At 40.9% G+C, this 17,994-nt stretch overlaps 1 protein-coding gene across 3 annotated transcripts in view; it reads right to left on the bottom strand.

Moving 5' to 3' along the window:
* Positions 1–17,525, bottom strand: part of SCYL3 (SCY1 like pseudokinase 3) — a 39,472-nt gene extending 21,947 nt beyond the window's left edge. The window contains exons 1-4 of one of the 3 annotated variants that reach the window (XM_033428058.2): positions 17,106–17,525; positions 11,724–11,941; positions 2,650–2,835; positions 702–815 (exon numbers count right to left, since the gene is read on the bottom strand). In XM_033428058.2, the coding sequence (XP_033283949.1) occupies positions 702–815; positions 2,650–2,835; positions 11,724–11,888 (465 nt within the window). In that variant the 5' untranslated portion in view covers positions 11,889–11,941; positions 17,106–17,525. Of the gene's footprint in view, positions 1–701; positions 816–2,649; positions 2,836–11,723; positions 11,942–16,778; positions 16,802–17,105 lie in introns of those variants that run through there. The other 2 variants (XM_004269742.4, XM_049715640.1) reach the window with 2 other exon arrangements.
* Between the last annotated feature and the right edge of the window lie 469 nt (positions 17,526–17,994).

Here is a 17,994-nt window from a genome sequence, read left to right as displayed (position 1 = left end):
AGTGGTATTTCTGTTTTAAAAATAGTTAACTCTAGTGGCAACATGCAAAATGGTGAAAACAGGAAACAAAACAGAGAAGAGCAAGGTTGCTCAACCCAGGAGGGAAATATGTAGATCTCTGTCAGACAAAGTTACTGTTCAAGAAGTACCACAGGCAGCAACAACACAGCGCGGCACTAGGAGCAGCTGCGATGCACAGCTCTTAAGACGTGGTGTATGACTCTGGACAACTTGAACGACTGTTCAGTGAACATTTCTAATGTACCTAATATGTGCCAGGCACCATTCTAGGTGGATATATAAAGGTAAGTATACGAGACTATCACCCTCAAGAAGCTCAGCCACTGGTGAAGAAGACAGACACATGAAGGTAATTTCAATATTAAACATTCAGTGGGAAAATTAAGTACAGGCTACTACAGGAGCACAGAGGATGGGCATTTAATTAAAAATTTGACCAAGCCACTCGACCTCTTTCAGTCTGATTCCTCAAGTATAGAATGAGGAGAAAAGAATAAATGACTCCTAGTCCCCCCCTGGAGAGTAAAATCCCACAATTCTATGGATATGAGCATTGACAAAAAAGTCAAGTCTCTGAATCTGAGACCACACTAACATTGAAGGAAAGTCCCTAGGGGAGAACCACACACCAAAATGCTACCAAATTCTGAATAACAAAGAGGGCCTGTCACCTGGCTTACCTCTGGTGTGGCCTGAGGAACTTTACAGACTGTTTCCATTCCTCCCAGCTTCCAGTGCCCATCTTCACTCACAAACACAGATGATAAACAGACATTGTTGTGTGTGAGATGTCCCTGGAAAAAAAGAACAGGAAGAAGATTGCCACTCCAATTTTCTGAGAAGAAGTTTTAAAAAACTAAGTACTCATTACCAAAAAAAAAAAAAAAAAAAATTATGGCAAGTCTTCCTACTTGTGGCATAATAAACAGAACTACAACTTTAAGGAATGACAAATTGAATGAGGCTGCTTAAACATTATGAGGTTAGAAAAAAGGGAAAAAACACAATGGAAAGGCTTATCTCCCCCTGCCTGGTGAGGCAGGTTAATAAAGACGTAAAAGCCACTGCACAGATATTACACAACCCCATCTCCATTGGAGTCAGGAGATACAAGTGTCCTTAAACATAAATTTGCAAGTCTTTTTAACCTACATTGTATGCTTCAAATGCCTTTAAAGGTACAATTTATCTTTGCTCCCACAGGTTACTGTATTAATTTTCTCCTCTAAATTCTTTCTCACCTACATTCTATCACGAACCCAGATCCACTTCACCTGAAATCTTGTCAGTAGGCATTAAAAAATTTCTGCCTGAAGAAGAGGAAAATGGAATAAGGACCACCAGAAATATCCCACAGACCACAAAAGAGCCAAATTTAAAACTATAAAAAATAGTACAGTCAAATAAATGAGAGGGAAGAAGAAAAAGAGAACACGGTTGAAGTATGTTTTTCTCCAAACCAGAAATTATTCCAGTAGATAAGTGCATTTTAAATATTCTACCCACCAGATCAAATATGTACACATTTTTATATAAAACACTCCAAGTTATATATTTTTTAAAGGAAAGCTTAAAATAGTATGCAGGTGTTTTTCCGCTTGGGAAAAAGCAAAGGAGAATAAGCACAGAGATGTCTGCTTTATACACACAAGAAATATCTCTGGACTAACACACTGATCATGGTTGTCGATGGAGAGAAGTAGGGCGCTGGATTCAAGGATGAGGCAGGGACTTGTTTTTCCCTATCTGCACTCTCATACTATTCAAACTTTTTACCACGTTCATGCATTTCTCCAACAAAGAAAATATTCCTCCACAGTGGGGCATTAATAATTCTACTTATGTGAATCTTAGACATACTTTAAGAGATGATAAATCCAAAGTGATATTTGGAGACTCTGTCTCCCAATAACAGAAAATGTTTTAAAAACACATTAAGATGAGTCAAATTCAAGTGCTTCTAACTTGTAACTGGTGTTTTTAAATCTCGGGTGGGGAGGGGGGCTGCCAAAGGCCTTAATACTTCAGAATGTAAATTCCATTAACAAATAGTAGCTCAATAATACTGTTAAGAAATAGACAAGAAGTAAACAAAATACTCTATCCCCTTCATAGCAAACACTGCCACAGTGTTAGGGGCTATCTCTCTTTGGTACCACCTACTTGAATGGAAAGGGGTGTGTAAAACTCTGCCTCTTTCTAAGAAATGCTAATTTCTTTCTTTAAAATCTAAAAAAAAAAACAAAACTCCTGAAAACAAATAGGAAGGTTGGTCCATCAGCAGCACTGATGTTACTAAACTTTTATCTTAATAACAAATACCAGCTGTAGCTATTTTTATATAAAGACTTATCCAAAACTAGAGAGAGACTATAGTAAACTGAAATAAAGTTCTACAAATAACTGCCCAGGGACAAAGAACTTGTTGCCTGTTCCACAAACCACTTGTCTGTCTGTAGCATCTTGTATGCTGTTTTCCCTCAGGAAGCCTTCTGATAAGAATAGTAACTTCTGATTTCTACATATACCGTAATTCACCAGCACTACCCCATACATCAGCCTCCTCCCACCACCCCACCCCTGGTCTACATGAAAGCCTGTGAGGCAGACTGTGGTCAGGTTACTTACTCTGTCATGAAGGAAGATAAGAGCCAGCAATATATCATAGATCCCAGCACAGACCTCTGCAGAAGACAATGTTTCCAAAGCCACTTCCAGAGGCTGCACTCGCTCAGTGACAAGATGAATACCATCTGCTTCCACAGTGCAAGATAAAAATCTTAGCAAGCAAGGGTGACGAAGTGTCTTCAAATGCTTTAAAAATATAAACAGAAGAGTTGGTGAAGTTAATGACTCAAAACAAGATTAACTATAGTTTCATTAACATTGTAGTCAAGTCAGAAAATGTATACTTACATTCAAGGTCTTTTCCAGCTCCTTACCTCTCTCACCTACCCCCCCAAGTTTCAAAAAAGGCAGAGAAGAATACGTGACTTGTTCTGACAGTAGTCACTTTACCAACATTTACATTACTCTACAGAGAATTCCAGTTCCATTATGGGAGGGTAAGCCCCCCAAGAGCCTAGATCTCCAATGATTATTGCTATAAACTCCTAACGAAGTGCCAAAAACAACTACCTAAGAACTCTGAAAAGTAAACAAAAACACATAGATTACGGAGGGGAGTCACACATTGGGGGGAGTTTCCTGGTTCAGGGAATGTCCCTTCTCACAGCTGTGCACTGAAGGCAGTCCCCAGGTGCAGAGCAGTGCAACAAACATGGCTAAAACTCTGAGAGAAACCTTGCCATCTTTCTGGCCAGGAGAACCAAAGCAGGGCTGAGTATGAGGAAGCTGTCCCAGAGGAGAGAGAGCTAAGGGAGGGAAAAGGAGATGCCCTAGTTATCTGTATACCTACGCAGGTCTCAGACTAACCCCTGAACCAAACACTCATAGGACAGACCCAAACTAGCATGGCAAAGTTTTGAGAAATGAACTAAGGTTTGAACTACCATGCACAGGAAGGCTGGAAGGAGAGTAGTTAAAAAAAAAGGAGAAGAAGCTTGAACCCAAGGGGATTGACTGCCTGCAAACAAAAAACATCAATATTCTCCAGAGGACTACAGCAGAACCAAGGTCTATGCAACAGGACATTCAAAATGCCCAGAATGCAATCCAAAGTCACTAAACTGACAAAGAACCATGAAAATGTGAAAAGACAACCAACAAATATCAAACCCAAGATTGACCAACAGATAAACCAGAGAGAGAATTATCAGAAAGAATTTGAAGCAGCTACTCTAACAATTCCCCCTAGAGGTAAAGGAAAGAGTTATGAGATAAGTGGTAAGATAGACGTTCTCAGAAGAGATATGAACGTTACATAAAAGAACTAAATGGAAATTTTGGAAATTAAAAATAAAATATTACAAATAAAAACTTCAATGGATGGACTGAAAAACAGAATGATGATGACAGAGGCAAGAGTCAGTAAACCTGAAGATGTTAACCAATCTAAAGAAGAGGAAAAAGTATTACAAAAAAAAAAAGATCAGAGCTTCAGAAACCTGGGTGACAATAACAAAAAATTTAATGCATATAATTGGAGTTCCAAAAAAGAAAGAAGAGAGAATTGGGGCTAAAAAATATAATGGCTGAAAACTTCCCAAATTTGGCCCAATACTTAAGTTTACAGATTTAAAAACTTCAATGAACACCAAATAGGATAAATAGAACTACATTATGATCAAACTGCTGAAAATCAAAGATACATTAAAAAATGTTGGAAGCAGCTAGAGAAAAACACCACTGGTGGAGAGAAATAACGAACTGAATGATACTAATTTCTCATAAGAAAACAGAGTCCAAAAGACAAAGGGGAACTATCTTTAAAGCAATGAAAGAAAAAATAAAAGATCAACCCTGAATTCTGTATCTGGCAAAAATATCCTTTAGGAAAGAAGGCAAAATAAAGGCATTTTTGATCATGGAAAATAGAAAAGTTGTTGCTACAAGATTTGCTCTACAAAAATGTTAAAGTTCTTCAAGCTGAAGAGGAAATGATATCAAAGGGAAACTTAGATCTTCAGGATTGAAGGAAGAGCATCAGAAATCAGAAATAATAAACCTCAGGATAAATTTGAAGGCTACTTTTTACTTATTTAAAATATAGACACCTACGTAAAGTAAATATTGTAACACTGCCTGGTGAGGTTTTCAGTGTGTGTGATGTATATGTATGCCTGTGTGCTAGTGTGCACATACAGTTGATATATATGTAACCAAAGAACGGCAGGGTTGGGGGCTGGAGACACCTATATGATTCCAAGGCTTCTACATTTTATTTGACTGTGGTACAATACTAACCTAAAGTAGACTATTAAAAGTTAATTATGTATACTGAAGTCCTTAGTGCAACCATTTAAAAAAAATAAAGAAATACAGACCCCAAGTCAAGATAAATTAAAATGGAATACTAAAAAATACTAAAATATTTAACCATCTTTAAAACTTCTTTTTACCATCTAGAAAAGTGATCATCAAAGGTTTTTGTTCACACACTTCACACCAGTAAAAAGGTTAAATTTGTAGCTTATGCATAATATATATGAATGTGTAATATATATTTTGTATATATACGTTTATATATAAAATACATATACTACTATAAAACACCCACAAAATAGAAAGTACCAGGACTTTCTTGCTGGCGCAGTGGTTGTGAATCCACCTGCCAATGCAGGGGACACAGGTTCAAGCCGTGGTCTGGGAAGATCCCACGTGCCACAGATAAGCCCGTGCACCACAACTACTGAGCCTGCGACCCACAACTACTGAGCCCTCATGCCACAACTACTGAAGCCTGCACACCTAGAGCCTGTGCCCCTCAACAAAGAGAAGCCACCGCAATGAGAAGCCCGCGCACCCCAACGAAGAGCAGCCCCTGCTCGCTGCAACTAGAGAAAGCCCGTGCGCAGCAATGAAGATCCAACGCAGCCAAAAATAAATAAATGGAAAAAAAGATAAAGTACCAAAATAAAAGATTAAAGGTAAACTTAAATAGACATTCTTGATATATTTTCCCCAAATGGCAATGAATCATACTGCACAATCCCTAGGGTATGGATAACCCACTTTAGAACCTCCTAATATGGAGTATTCTCCCGCAAAACACACACCGTTTTCCTTTGTCCTATTTTCTTAGCAAAGAGTATACACAGATGGATGACAAATATAAAACAATTTTGTGTCTGAACCCGAGGTTAATTCTGTTGAGTTGCTTTCCTTCCCTGGTTGGTTTTATAACAGACTTACCAGATCGATTTTTCCAATCTCCACCCATGCTGTTTATCCCCTAAAATTTGACATGAGTAACTTAGGAGATCCATAAGCCAAAATTCCCAACCCAGGTAATAATCTTATCATGTATTTACAGCAAAACTTAAATGCTGGATTGGTGGTTTTCTTTACAAATCACCCAGTTTTTCTAAAAGAAATTACATGACTTTAAATCTCTGAGCTGTACCCTGTACAATCCACTGGACATTGGGGAAGCCTTGTAAACCAATCATCGAATTGGGAGGAGACTGATGGAAAATTTCACTTGGAGAACAGCCCCCAATATAATATCAGGTTTCATTTTCACAAATAAGCACTTAGTTTGGAATGTTCCAAAACATCTCAGAAGAACATGGGATAGTTTAAGAGCCCATAACCCAGCACTGGTGCAAGTTTTATATCAGTCACCTCACACTTGTCTATTAAACTTCTCCCAGGTAAGATCATAGGAGAATCTTCTGAGTGGATTCATTTGCCCAATTTATTTTCTTATCTCAAATTTTGCCAACTCTGGGGATAGCCCCGATAGGATTTTTTGTTTATTCTTAAGAAGGAAGCGTTACCCTCCCCTGATTTACTCTAATAAACAACAAAGAGTTAAGAAAATTTTTTAAACTAGCAATTATAAACTATTAATTTGTATATCAGCTTTTCAAACAATCCATACATACCCATATAAATACAGCAAAGGTCCCGATAAGCCAAGAATTGTGCTAGCAGGTTGGTTGAATGCGTGTGTGTTAAATGAAGAGAACTTCCTACAGGTATCTTTGGAGCTGTGGTTTCTAAGTAAAATTATGCAGCCTCTTTCATATTTTCATTATAAGAAACATTTCAAATAATTTGCAAGCCAAACATGAAATACTTCATTTTGCGCCTGTTCAGGAAAAAGTCTTCATTCAGCTTTTGTGTCCTAGGGCTCTAATTATTCTTTGGTTTTAAATCTTCTTTTATTCTCCTTCTAATACTCAGGGCATACTAGTAAGTCAGAAGGAATGCTACCTGGTTCAGTGCTGGCATGAAAATACACAGTCAATAAATGTTCACCTGATTAATAAATAATATGTTCCATTTTGCTTCTGTTTATCCTTTTAACCTTACATGACCAGCAAAATTCTTTATCCGAAGTGACTTGTTTGTTGAATGAAGAACGGGATAACTCTTGCATGATTCTGAACAAAGCTCTTAACTTAGCAAAAACCTTACTTGTCACTCCCCTTTGGCACACACAATGTTATGCAAAAATTATGCACAGGGCTTCCCTGGTGGCACAGTGGTTGAGAGTCCGTCTGCCAATGCAGGGGACAGGGGTTCGTGTCCCGGTCCGGGAAGATCCCACATGCAGCGGAGCAGCTGGGCCCGTGAGCCATGGCCGCTGAGCCTGCGCGTCCAGAGCCTGTGTTCCGCAATGGGAGAGGCCACAACAGTGAGAGGCCCACGTACCGCAAAAAAATAAAAATAAAAAAATTATGCACAGATTCACAGGAAAGGTTAGCAGTTACTAATCAAATAGATCCAAGCTTCTGCTGCTCCAAAGAACAGAGGGAACAACAAGAGGTATCTGCTAAGTGTAACTAGGATATTTTCTCAATGAACATCAATTAAAGACATAAATCGCTCTTGTTCCGGTGAAGAAAGGTGACTGTTGTCAGATGAGAGTGACTTGAAAGCATTTGTCCCAAAGTTACTGAATGCCTATCACATCTCATTCACTGTACTAGGTGCTGGTCTTTGAAAAAGGATTCTGAGTAAGGACCTTTATTATTAAATATGAGTAGTACTAGATAATGTGCCAATATGTATACTTATCTATGCCCACACAGAGATGTTAAGTGTGTGACTCTAGTTTTGAATATGAACTATCCCTACTTTGCAGGAATCAGTTATGACTCAGCTACCCAGAGAATTAATTCAAGCCTTAGGGGCTTAACTTTTCATCGCCATTCTACCTCTAATTTGCTACTTCACTTTGAAAACAACACAAAGTAGTAGTTCTTAACTATAGCTCAAATTCACTTGCAAGTTTTAAGACAGGGAGAAAGCCTTAATTTTACTCTGTTAAAGAAGTAATGACAAAATAACAAGATGCCTATACTAGAGGGCAAGAATCTTCAGGGAGAAATATTCTTCCTTGTACCCCTAAGATGCAAATCTGAGATAAAGATGGTAAGTATGCTCTGTCTTTAAATGCCCACTGCCTGTAGGTTAGATCATAAACTAGGAATAAAATGCAGAAAGGGAAAGGAATAAAGAATTCTACGTTGTTCCTTAAAAAACTAAACACAGAGCTACCATATGACCCTGCAATCCCACTCTTGGACATGTATCTGGAGAAAAACATGGTCCGAAAGGATACATGCACCCCAATGTTCATTGCAGCACTGTTTACAACAGCCAAGACATGGAAGCAACCTAAATGTCCATCGACAGAGGAATGGATAAAGAAGATGTGGTACATATATACAATGGAATATTACTCAGCCATTAAAAAGAATGAAATAATGCCATTTGCAGCAACATGGATGGACCTAGAAATTGTCATACTGAGTGAAGTCACATGGAGAAAGAGAAATATAGTATGATATCCCTTATATGCGGACTTGGAAAAGAAATGATACAAATGAACTTATTTACAAAACAGAAACAGACTCACAGACTTAAGAGAACTTATGATTACTGGGGGGGGGAAGGGATAGTTAGGGAGTTTGGGATGACATGTACACACTGCTATATTTAAAATAAATAACCAACAAGGACCTACTGTATAGCACAGGGAACTCTGCTCAATGTTATGTGGCAGCCTGGATGGGAGGGGAGTTTGGGGAAGAATGGATACATGGATATGTATGGCTGAGTCCCTTTGCTGTGCACCTGAAATTATTGCAACATTGTTAATCGGCTATACTTAGATATAAAATAAAAAGTTAAAAAAAAAAGATTTCTATGTTGGAAAGCCTGCATTTGGGTGCTGCTGGAATACCCAGGTGGAGATATTCAATAGGCAGGTGGAAATATCGATCTGGAGTTCAGACAAGAGGCTCTGACAGATATTTAAAGAAAGGATGAGACTGTGAAGTCTGAAAACTGTGGTGGGAGCTGGCAAAGGGCCAGTTCCACCTGGTGACCCTATCATACCTGAGGGAGGGGGGGAATACTTCCCAAGTTCTTCTGAGCAGCTGACGCTTAGAAGCCTTGTAAGAGAACCAGATTTTGATCATGAGGGGAAGGAAATCATTTTTTTAAAAGCTGACGATGTAGGGAAGTTGATTTACTGGAATGAGGGTTGTAAATAGCATAGAAAAGGACTGGAGAGGGAGAGGAACAGAAAGAAAATGTCAACTTAAGGAAAAGCAGTAAAGCATTATCCAAACAGAATGCAAGCACAGCATTCATCCCTTCTATTTCTTTCTCGTGCCCACACAATGTGGTTCTCAAATATGTTGACCAACCTTTCCACAAAGCAGCCTGAACCCATCATGGAGAAGAGCATAATGTCTCCTAAGGCACTAAACAGAGCACTGACATAGCATCTATATACCTACTGCGATGTGGCTGCTTGGTATAAAGACACTCAGGAATCATTCTTTGAGCCTGTACTCACCATGAAGCCCTAACTAAGCACTTAGATTATATTATAGCAAACCACAGTAACCAAGTTCTGACTCAGGATTTATCATTCCTTATAGGCTATTGGTTAGAAATGAGTCATAATCACCAGTGAGAAAGTTATATACTATTGTAGCTAATGAATTCAAGATAAGATGAGAAGATATGATGGACTTGAAGTATTTCTGATGTTGTTTTGTGGCCAAAGGTTATACTTGCATTTCGTCCTTTTTCAGAGGTTGAACAGTGTGCTGTGATTGTTAGTTTTTATTTACAACAGTGAAGGAAGAGTATAATCGCTACCTAACAATATTTGGTAAGGAAAACACTGCTATACCTGCTTGAAACGGTCATTAGAACTATCAGTGGTAGAACTAGGAGCCTGAACTCTAGAGAAAGTGAGGCAAGCTACCTATGGTGTTTTAATACTTCAGGTATCTCAGAAATCAAGTTCCTAAAACCTGACGCAATGCCATACATTTCTCAAGTACTGTAACCTACATCTAAACTCCTTATCGTTTTGTTGCCATTTCAAATTTCTCAGATTCATGGCTCAGGTATTCAAAGCCACATAATGGCCTGAAGAACATAGGAGACAAGTATGAACTACTTGAAAAGGCTCAGTCATGGCTCAGAAGAGTGTGCAGATACCAAGGGGGTAAAAATCCTCCCTCTCAAGCTCTGCAATTCCTACAGCACGGAAGTCCTCAAACATTGAGCGCAGGTCTTTGTTTTTTTCCTGTAGAAACTTTCTGACCTGTGTTGTTCTACTTTCTTGGTACATACACCATAAAGGTTAATGTAATTTTCAAAAACCTTATGGTCTTATGAAAAAAACCCTAAGAATTGTAAATCGCTAGTACTTAACTAGTAACAGTCGCTCTAAATTATTACTAAAAAAAGTGCAACCTTATCAAATAACAGGAAGTATGTCAGATATTAACTGTACATACAGTTAATAAAACAGGGAGGCAAGGCATTTTATCTTTTGCAAAATCACAAAAAAAATTATTAACAATTCCTAGTTGGGATGGAAAAGAGACAAACATGTAGTCTTACCAAAAAGCACAATTACTTAGCAATACAACAGCCAGCTATACTTTTTACCACAGTCCATTAATGGAAAATGCATCCTGAGAGGAACGTTTTCCTCAGGAACCACCTTACAACCGTTAACTTCATGCCTGATCAGAGACATCAAATAATGAACCGGCGTGACAAACAAAATGCCAAAATTATATTACTAATATTACATAGTATAACATAGCCCTTTATAATCATAAAAAAAGGTACAAACCATTTAAACAGACCTATGAAATAGATATCAATGTTTCATTCTTGTTGATAGTACAAAGTGACTCAAGGTACAGATCATAACTCTAACAAAATAAAGATACCAAATCAATCTGAAAAGTATGCCTGCCATAGTAAACAAAGAAGAGTTAATTAATGCGTGCCTTTTTAGAACCTTCCTGAAGATAATCTGAATGCCTGAATACCCAAAGAAGCAGCTAGCTATCCAAGGAAATATCACCTAATACCTTTGTTTTCACTAAATTTGAAAAGACACCTAGGGCTGTTTTCTGGAATTATATTCCAAAGAGGAATCACTTTTTCTAGTAAGAGGCCAGGGTCCCCTGACAGCAGGTCAGCCAGCATGGCACTGGCACCCTTTACCCAGAGGAGCACTTAGGAGGTGTGAGGCAGGAGGAAACTGAAGCCACCAGAAGTTAACGCTCTAAGCTCCCTCAGCAAGAACTAGAGCCAAGGTCACATTCTTTCCGGGGCATCCAGTCCCACATTCCAGTTTCACATTCTTTCTGGGAGCATCAAAATGCCTCAGGAAAAGAAAAAAACAGTAGCTACAGTTCCTAAAATATTTCATTTCCAGGTCCATCCTCAATACACCAATTAATATGTTGCCCATACTTAACAGCATTTTTCCTAAGCTAGATTAAGTCCCTTTATCTTCTATGAGCCATGTAAAATCACCTCCCAAACTTTCTCACTAAAAAATAGGATGATAAGAGCTATCACGCTGAGTTGCATAAAGCTTTTGGCTTACCTATGGTACTTGACCTTGTTGTGCAAGTTGGAGACATTCCGTGAAGTAAAAGCAACTATATTTTGAAAGGACATGAATAAAAATACTATTCCTTATGACCTACCCCCTTTGAAGTTTATTAATTTCATATTTTAATAGAAAACAAGATGACAGTAAAAAGTACTAACTATTAGGTAGTCACCTATTACAATACCTTGGCAGCTTTATTAACCTTGTCTTCGTTTTCTCTCTTATACACAAAAACCGAAGCGAATTTGCCATCCTGCAATACAGCGGGGTAAACAGCAAGTCCAGAGGGTAAGGTGAACGGTGGTTCCTTCAGGGCATAGCTCTTCAAAGCGCTGTTCTCTGAGCCCATCCCTTAGGCTGTGAGGCAGGGGTACTGCAGCTCCTCCTCAAAGCCAAGCAAACCTGAAAGAAAACAGAAAACATTTCCTAACATTGAGTCTCTATCTGATACATGAGCCAGAGATAGCCGAGTACCCAGACCCAGGCACTCAAACCTACTAGTTCCTACAACCCTCATAAAGTAGGCTGTTTGACAACAGAAATAGTAAATGTTCAGCAAATTACCTGCAATGCTTGTCAATTAACAACTTTCAGCTCTAGAGAAAATACACTTAACCAAACAGACACGCGCGGTTGCTGCTGCTCCCAACCCCCTACTGCGCACACACAGAACCGTCGCAGTGGAAACGCGATCGAATACAGAGTAAGAGCTCTCCTGCTCCCTAAAACCACTCATGTCCTGCCTCGCAGAGGAAAGCGTCACAAAACTCGATCACTCAAAGATGATGAACTTCTGCATGTCTAAAATAACCTACAATTCTAAGGAAAACAATACGAACTGGAGAATATTTCTAAAATGATGAAAAACATGTTAACAAATGGAGAGTGTATATAAACCAAGAAAACACTAAAACACCTGTGGATTAATGGGAAAGGAAACAGACTACTCACTGAACGCAAATGACAATAAACATCAGAAAAAGTACAATCCCGTAACTGTCTTCAGAGTTAGGCTAAAAAGGGGAAAATGCAAAATTGTATAATCTCAAATGTTAAAAAGACAACCCACATGTACATGAGATTCCAGAAAATGCAAACTACTATATAATGACAGAAAATAGATCAGTGGTTGCCTGGGGTGAGGGTAGTTAGAGGGGCCACAGGAGAGGAAAGGATTACAAAGGGGTATAAGGAAACTTTGGGAGAATGGATATATTCAGTATTTGGATTATGATTATAGTGATGAGTGATCTATAGCTATAGCTATCTATATATATACATACACATGCATACACACACACAAGAAAAAAATATGTAAAGTATCAACAGAGGTTTGTTGTGGGCATCAGATCATGGATGATTCACATATATATACAAACATAGACATACATTTGCCTGCACCTCCCAAATCTTCCATAAAAGAGCATATCTTTCTTTACAACAGGGATACAAACTCACATGGTTACAAAAGACAATGCACAGCAATGCAGCAGTATTGGTGGAATAGCAAAAGGCCTACTGTGCGCACAGGCACCTACTGACTGGGCTTGCACTCTGACAGGAGCCACCATCACAAGGTTCCAACCAGGACTGCCATTTCAGAGTTGGCAGGTCACACCATTTACCATAAAGAGCCATGAGCCTGAATAGTTATGTGGAAATTTCCTATTTTCCAACATTGGCTCAAATGTTTTTAAACCTGTATAGTCCAAACAACACATGTCTGAAAAGTTTGTGGCAGTCAGTTTTCAGTTCTGGCTTTACCATTATTTAAAAAATAAAAGATAAAAAGAGTTCTTACTAACTCTGGCAGTGTGGGAAACAAGTTGCTAGTTCTAAAAAACAGCCCCAAATTCTATGTGGATCTTTAAAAAAATTCAGTTTAAAATCTGTATCCTTTGGGTAAATATAAACCTAAGAATCATTATATACTGACCTTCTATTTGGATTTTTTTTCCACTTTGGTGAAGTTCCATACAACGCTTACTAGGTTATCAGAGTATATAATGCTGCTCAAAACAGATACCCCAAACAGAGAATTTCAAGGGCCTACAGACCCACATACGTCACTGAATAAGGAACACAACATGTATAAGGGCTAAAGCTACCTAAAATTGATGGGTTTTTTTTTTAAACCCAAGAATGTTTCTGAGGATAAGAACTAAGCTGGATTTGTAACAAATTCACTGATTTCCTACCTGCCAAGCAATTCCTCTTTCTTAAGAATGATAAAGTAAAAAAAAAACCAAACAAACAAACGAAAAACAGTATTAAAAAGTATCTCAACTACAGTTGACCCTTAAAAAACGCAGGGGTTAAGGGCACCAACACCCTCTCAGTCAAAAATGTCAGTATAACTTTACAGTTGATCCTCCACACCTGCAGTTCCACATCTGTGGATTCAAACAACGCAGGGGATTCAACTAACTGCAGATCATGAAGTACTGCAGTGCATATTTATTGAAAAAAATCTGCGTATAAATGGACATGTGCCGTTCAAACCCATGTTGTTCAAGGGTCACCTGTGTATGTAACACTCACCTTTCTACTGGGACTACAAATAAAATTAGCATTTATGTAGGATCTTGGAGAAAAGCAATTACCGTTAATTCCCCTATTCTGGAGATGGTGTGGTACCTGCAGCAACCTCCCACTCCCACCCCAGTCGAGAGGGTCACGTTTAGCACCTGCCTTCTTCTTGGGCACACTTTATGGGTCAGGTGCCTACCCTGGGCCAAAGGGCAGTCAAATCACACATTAGCCATCTCTAGGACCCATGACCTGGATGAAGAGCTAAGCTGGACAATCACTGTCTGCCCCAGGAATCTGAATGAATGTGAGATATTTTTGTCTGTTAGCAGCACAGCTGAAGGTAAAAGGATGCCATAAGGTAGAGTCAGGGCTATGGCAAGCCAAAGCCATGTAAAAGCAGAAACCTGGCAAGTACAGAGGAAGCCAGCTGGCAGCAGGAGAAGGAAAAGCAAACACTGGGAGAGTAACTTAGATTTAGAGAGTCACATTACTACTCCAACTCGAGGCTACAAGAAGCCCAGCTTCAAATCCACTGCCTCACTGCCACCCTTACAATCATGCGTAGCCTGAGGCACACCTGAGGTAGCCTGAATGGGTCCATGTTCTTTGAAACCAACTGCCATTTCATAAGCAGGAGTTCTTTTTAACTCCTCTTGTCTGAAAAACCAGTCAGACTAAAGGAAGGCACTAGAGAAATGCTACTTCGAAAAGTGTGTATCTGAAGCTAGTCTAACTTCCTTCTCTCTCTTAGCCACAAAATACAGCTTTCCAAAATCCACACATAAGGAACTGCTGCAAGAAAATAATCTTCTTGGCAGAAAAGCATGCCATTCACTTAGCTTTAATATTACTCTCCAAAGGAGATAAAATGGTCCCAAGAGTCAGGGACACGCTCTGGCTGAATGAATGGCAGTCAGCAGAGGTACAGCAATGGACAATCAATGAACTTAGTCATTTCTAAATAGCAAAATACCTTCTTGTGGGAATACTGGGCCTTACAACACCTATTAACCTTTCATTTAATATTCTGAATTCCACTATAAGATCATTAACAATTTAGGGTTATAAAAAATTTAGGAAGAGGTTAAAACTGGCAGTTTTTCTTAGCAGTATGTATTTGGGTCTAAGACCCCAAGAAATGCCACTTAAAAATTTAAAGGAATGACCCCTTCCTTGTGAGAACTCAAAAGGCTGACATTTTATTGGTTTGAAAGCATGATTAATGTTGACAGAAGTCTACTGATACCATCCTGCAATGCTTACGTAGCTGGGTTATAGCCTATGTCCAGTGAAAACTTCATTAGGGGGGAAATAAAAAGATGTGCTGTTGGGCTTCCCTGGTGGCGCAGTGGTTAAGAGTCCGCCGGCCGATGCAGGGGACACGGGTTTGTGCCCCGGTCCGGGAAGATCCCACATGCCGCGGAGCAGCTAGGCCCGTGAGCCATGGCCGCTGAGCCTGCGCGTCCGGAGCCTGTGCTCCGCAACGGAAGAGGCCACAACAGTGAGAGGCCCGCATACCGCAAAAAAAAAAAAAGAAAAAAGAAAAAAGATGTGCTGTTGACTGCAATCTGATGGTCTTAAAGCAGTAATTCTTAACTTCACAAAACTGTACCCTAAGAGGCACAAAAACGGTTGCTATCAACAGCGCTTTAAAAATGATAATTCAGCTAAATGGCCTTACTGAAATGCAATACTGATAAACAATAACACCTGGACTTCCAAAATACTATCTTTTTTGTTTTAAGGAGTAAAGGGGAAAACACCAAATCGTTTAACTTTGAAATTAAAAAGTCACAAAAACGCAGAAAAGGATATTTTAATATTAGCATGGGTATTTTGCAGAATTTACCATCTCCACTCTCTATAATAAAATGTGGGGTACACAGTTTCTGACTTGAATACGCATCATGATCTCTTTAAAATGTTGTTCACCTATCTTCCTCCACCCTTTTGCTTCCTTGGGCAGCACATCAAGTTTCTGGGCCACCTGTGGGATTAAAAGCTCTTGTCTAGGTCACTGGGCAACTCATACACTAAACTAAGAAATCAGTGTCCTCTGGGGAACTCTCTCCACCTCTGTTCTTTTCACAGCAAGTAACTGAGATGATCGTTATCCTAGCTCCCTCAACTTGGAAGTTTCAACGATAAGGGCTTGCACTGTGAGTTCAAAGGACACCCGGTACTGATTGGTATTTCGTTATCTAGTGATAACATGACTTCGGGCCCTTTGCTTTGATCTGTTTCACATATATATTCCCTATATTGAACTCAGTCCGGCGATACATTATGAAGCCTTTGCGTACCGAAAGAACTACGTATGATTTCTGCTAAGACATGGGATGTTATGTGGGTATGCACACAGGGATTCCAAAATTCAGGACCCAACTCTGAGTATTCACACGGTTTCCTACATACGATTTCCCCAAAACTGTTTCATCTTCATTCTAAACAAAATACACTACCCAAAGACAGGAACCAGCTGGGCCTCTGGGGGCCTGGCACTGGTCTCGGATCGAGAATGAAGGCAGCAACCCAGCGCGGGCGCAACCCCAGGCTCCCCGCGGCTCGGCCCCGCCGCGCACACTAGCCCTCCCCGCGGCGAGGAGGACGGCCCGGGAGCGGGGGTTGGGGGCCAGCGGGGTCTGACCGCGACTCCCCGGGGTCTCTGAGGGGCGGTGGCGGCGCTCCCGCTTAGCTGGCCCCTCACTTTCCACACCTGCCCGCGAGGCCAGGCTCCGCGGCTTCCTTCGACAGCTCCGGCCGCCAGCGCCACCCCGGGCGGGGGTCGCCCGCGAAGCCCAGGTTAGCAGGGCGCCCCGCAAAAAGCAGGGGGAGACTACACTGAGGTGGGGAGCAGAGCTCAACCGGCAGCGACACCACGCCGAGCTCGCCCACGAGCGGGCCCCAAGCGCGGACCCGCGAGCGGGGCGCGCGTTCCCTCCCCCTCACCCCCGCGCCTCGCTCCCGGCCCGGCCCCCTCCCCAGCGGCCCAGGCCCGCACTGACGGAGGACGCAGCGCAGGACTCCCTGTTACCTGTGGGAGGGCGGCGGGGGAGGCGGCCGAGGATCTTAGCTTCGGTCCCCTCTTCGCCCCCTGTTGACACCAACCACCCTCGCCTCCCCCGTGATACTCTGGCCACTACCCCCACAATCTTCTGAGGCCCGGTCTCTCCGGCACCATAGAGACGGGTCCGGAAGCCGGACAGGATGCCAGCCTTCAGCCCTACAACGCCACCACTGGGGCGAAAGAACCCGGAACCGAAACGGGGCGGCCTCGCCGGTGATTCTCAGGCCGATGCCATCTTGAGTATGGGCGGCGGTGCCGGCCCAGCGGGTCACTCTCTGTCCCCAGCCGCCTAGTTGGTCAGTGAAGATGTCTCTTTTCTTGGGCTCTGAGTTGAACGTGCAAGTTTGCCTTGATTTTGATTTTCAGGCTTTTAACCGCACGGTCTTAACCGGATTTCCGCCCGAACCTAAAATGGCCGCCGGTCGCCTCTGACAAATAGAAAAGGGGCAGGACGGAGAATAGGAGTACTCTGGGAATTGGCGAGGACTTTTGGGAGAGTGACGTCGCTCACCCCGCAGCCCTGATTGGCTGCGCTGCGTGGGCGGAAGTCGTACGGATCCGCTACTGAAGCTGGCAGAGGCAGAAGTGATTCCAGCTGAAGCCCTTTCAAATGGGAATTCTGAAGTTAATGCTTAAACCAGCGGAGAGTCAAATTGGGACTATTAATATTAATAGTTCTTATTATTAATATTGATGGTTTCTACTTAATAGGGTGTTGTGCGAATAGAATGAATATACGTGATAATTTTAAAACTACGTGGCTCAAACCCAGTATATTTTCTCTGTTATCTTGTATGTGAGCCTAGTAGTAGTCATCGCTACTATTTAATGCTTTTACAACCTCACAGTTCACAGC

The sequence above is a fragment of the Orcinus orca genome, chromosome 1 (assembly GCF_937001465.1).
Source record: "Orcinus orca chromosome 1, mOrcOrc1.1, whole genome shotgun sequence".
Classification (NCBI taxonomy): domain Eukaryota; kingdom Metazoa; phylum Chordata; class Mammalia; order Artiodactyla; family Delphinidae; genus Orcinus; species Orcinus orca.
This window is presented reverse-complemented; position numbering and strand designations above follow the sequence as displayed.